The 3,262-nt window shown below is 40.0% G+C and overlaps 1 protein-coding gene across 2 annotated transcripts in view; it reads left to right on the forward strand.

Moving 5' to 3' along the window:
- DIPK2A (divergent protein kinase domain 2A) overlaps positions 1 to 2,901 on the forward strand; it is a 14,486-nt gene extending 11,585 nt beyond the window's left edge. Inside the window, exon 4 of one of the 2 annotated variants that reach the window (XM_027900399.1) lies at positions 143 to 2,901. In XM_027900399.1, coding sequence (XP_027756200.1) covers positions 143 to 215 — 73 coding nt within the window. In that variant the 3' untranslated portion in view covers positions 216 to 2,901. Of the gene's footprint in view, positions 1 to 31 lie in introns of both variants that reach the window. The other variant, XM_027900398.1, reaches the window with a different exon arrangement.
- The last annotated feature ends 361 nt before the right edge of the window (positions 2,902 to 3,262 follow it).

A 3,262-nucleotide genomic window follows, 5' to 3' on the forward strand; every position in this document is an offset into this window, starting at 1 on the left:
ACTACGCCATTTGCCAGAACCTTTTATCCAGGCACGCCACGTGGCGTGGCACCTCGGGGGGGCTCCTGCACGACCCCCCTGCTGACATTGCCAAAGAGGGGCGGCTGGAGGCCCTGCTGGACGAGTGTGCCAACCCAAAGAGGCGCTACGGCCGCTTCCAGGCCGCCAAGGAACTGCGGGAGCTGCTCGGCCAGCTCACCAACAACCTGAGGTAGTCCACGGGGAAACTGTCAACACTGGCTAAAACACTATTGCAAAGACACAGAGCAGATGAAGTTTGGGACTTGTGTATTGAAAAGAGAGAATTAAAAAAAAAAACAAACCGTAGTTTATCAGTTTTCTAAATACCGTAAAAATAGAATTTTATGGTGGAGTAACGTTCCTTTGCAAACAGACAAGGTACTTACCGAACTAAAACTTGAGCTACTATTGACTGTCCTCCCTCACTGCTTAAAAGGGAGTAGGTCACAAAAGACTGTGATAGCTTAATTGACAGCTTGTGTGTCAAAGGGTACTTTACATAAAACTGCATTAGTGTCACAGTTCTGTGAAGCTGATGTTCTTACTTGGAAAGTCAAGTTAGACTGGTGGCCTGTTTTAAAGGCCTTTTTCCTGAAATCATCGTCTCATTTTTGTGTTTAAACAAACACCTTGAAGTGGCATTTACATCCAGGTAAATCTAGCTGTCTGCATTGTCTCAAACTGAACAGGCTTTCATGTTAATGCTGTGCAGAACATTCCTACTGTGAGTGCAGGATTCCCAAGGTTACTGTCTAATTTTAGGGGGCTTTACACTGTATTTTACTATACTTAGACATTGTGGTTTATTTCTTTAAGATCATTATAAACTCAGATGTCTCTTGAATTAATATTAATTTAATGTCTTTTGTTCTGCCATTGGAAGTATCACTTTATGTAACTGTTGTTCAAAACTTTCCTTTCATGCCAGGATATACACAACTGTTTAGCAGGAAATCATGGTATGAGCAAAAAAATCTTATTTTTAACAGATATAACTTGAGAATGGGAGAAACACTACAATAAAAAGATCTGTATTAATTTAAATTGGGGATAGAAGCTTGACTAAAAGTAAAAATTCACTAGTCTGGTGTAGTTAAGCATAAACCAAAGAAAATGGTTTTGTTTATTAGTTTCTAAACAGATAGTAAAGAAAAAAATGCTATATTGCAATGAAGTTAATAATTTTCCAAAATGCAGATTGTGGAGGTCCTTGGTTAATCTCTGAAGAACTTCTAAAGCTGTGCACTTATGCTAGAAGAAAACTCTAATTTTAATAATAATGTCAAGAAAGCAGTTTGTTTTACATCATTCATGGTTCTGTTGAATACAGGAGTAATGGAGTTTACTGAATATTCACCTTTTGGTTTACCAATAAGCTGTACTCACTCTAGGTACCTTTTCTTGAGCTAAGCTGGACCATTCTCAGTGCAGTTAAACCTGACTTGTTGCGGTTTTTGTAAATATGGAGTTGTTCTCATAAATTACAGGTTTTATAAAAACCTCAGTTACTGCTACAAGAACTCACTTCAAACTTGCTCCGCAGGTTTTGGGTTTGCCTTTTTTGGTTTGGTTTTTTTTTTTTTTCCAACTGCCATGCTTCATTTTCCCGAAGTCTTATTCATGCAAAGACGCTCCTAGGAAATGTATGCACATTACTTCTTGTAACAGTAACGAAGGAAACATGTATTTCTTAAATGCGTGCATCAAACCGTATTTTGTGCAAGCTAAACTGAATTCTGAGCAAGGAAGTGTGTGCTGCTTTGAAGAGCAGAGTTAGGGTGCCTCCTGTCCTGCATCAAAGACTGATGGAACCTGTTGCTGCAAGTGCAAGGTGAGGAGAAACAGCAAACTCGCTGACTGGCCCTTCTTCCTCAAGCTCAGAGTGGAGCCATACAGAGATGCAGATGCTCTTTGATTGCTTAGGCCACTGGATTTCCAGGCCATGGTTTAATGGTGAACATGGTGGTGGTGCTGCATTGATGGTTGGATTGATGATCTTAAAGGTCTTTTCCAACTTGAACGGTTCTGTGATTAAGGACATTTTAGAATTGGAGATTCTCACTCTTAAGTCATCATTACCTCTGTAGTCCTGATTTGCTCCCAGTCTGTTGTCTTGTTTTCTGAGGCTGGAATTTCCAGTGCAGCTCTTGGTCTTAATTTCTCCCCTCATTTGAGCAGTTCTATGTGCTTGTTCTGGCACAAGCTGTCAGAGCAGGTTCATGTTACTTCTCACCATAAAACCCATTTAATTGAGGAAAACAGACTAACCCTCAGACTAGGTACTGCTGCCCTACCATAGAAGCCTTGACTTACCACTAAAGTTGATTTTTTAACATCTACCACGTTTCCCAAGGAGCGAGTGGAGTGTGATTGTTAAGGTTGTGAAAGGAACAAACACTGCCAGTTGTGGTCACTACTTGAGACAGTTGTGTGACTGTAAGAATGTTCTGTTACATTTTGTTTGGGGTTTAGGTCCTCCAGAAATGCGTAACTAAAGCTGATTATAAAAATTTGGAACCTCAAGAAGCCAAAACAAGAAACAAAGAAAAAAAACCCCAACAAAAACCCCACTACAACAAAAACACTACAGGGAAAACAGTGTGGAGAGCAATAAATCTTGTTCCATTTGCACCTGTCAGATATTTATTGTACAATAACAGTTTATATTTTTAATCATTGCCCATTATTATTGATGAACATGGTGAAATATTTTTGAATGAGATGTTTGGGGTTTGTATGTGCATTAAAATTGTCCTTTTGTACTGTAAGTTACTGTTTGTTTGGAATATTTTATCAAAGCTGTCTCCCTGTGCCTTTATATTACAAGAAAGTTGTTTCTGCAACTTCTAATGATATTAATAAAGAATACTTTAAGAACCTCATCTCAGATGTTTACTTTCAGATCAGTAAGTCCTTTAGGGTTGACTTAAGTCCAGGATGCACTAAAATATACATGGAACTGGTTTTTGTCGTGTCCAGAGTTGCACCGTTGTCTGAAGTGATAGCAACTTTTTTTCCCCTCCTCTTTTCCAACAGATTTTTTTTGATCCAAGGTGTGAATGATCTATCAGCAATCACGTACTGTACTGCGCTGGTGAGCTGCTGCTGGGGGCAGAAGGGCCCTGTGGCTGCTGCACGTCTGAAGAGCAGGCAGGTGATGTCAGGGCAGTGAAGGCTCTGTTGTTTGGGCAGCAGAGGAGTCTGTTGCTGCCACGCTGGAAGTGTGAGAAAGTACCTTTTC

The sequence above is a fragment of the Empidonax traillii genome, unplaced genomic scaffold (genome assembly GCF_003031625.1).
Source record: "Empidonax traillii isolate 1590-97213 ecotype Southwest subspecies unplaced genomic scaffold, ASM303162v1 scaffold722:size395592, whole genome shotgun sequence".
Classification (NCBI taxonomy): Eukaryota; Metazoa; Chordata; class Aves; order Passeriformes; family Tyrannidae; genus Empidonax; species Empidonax traillii.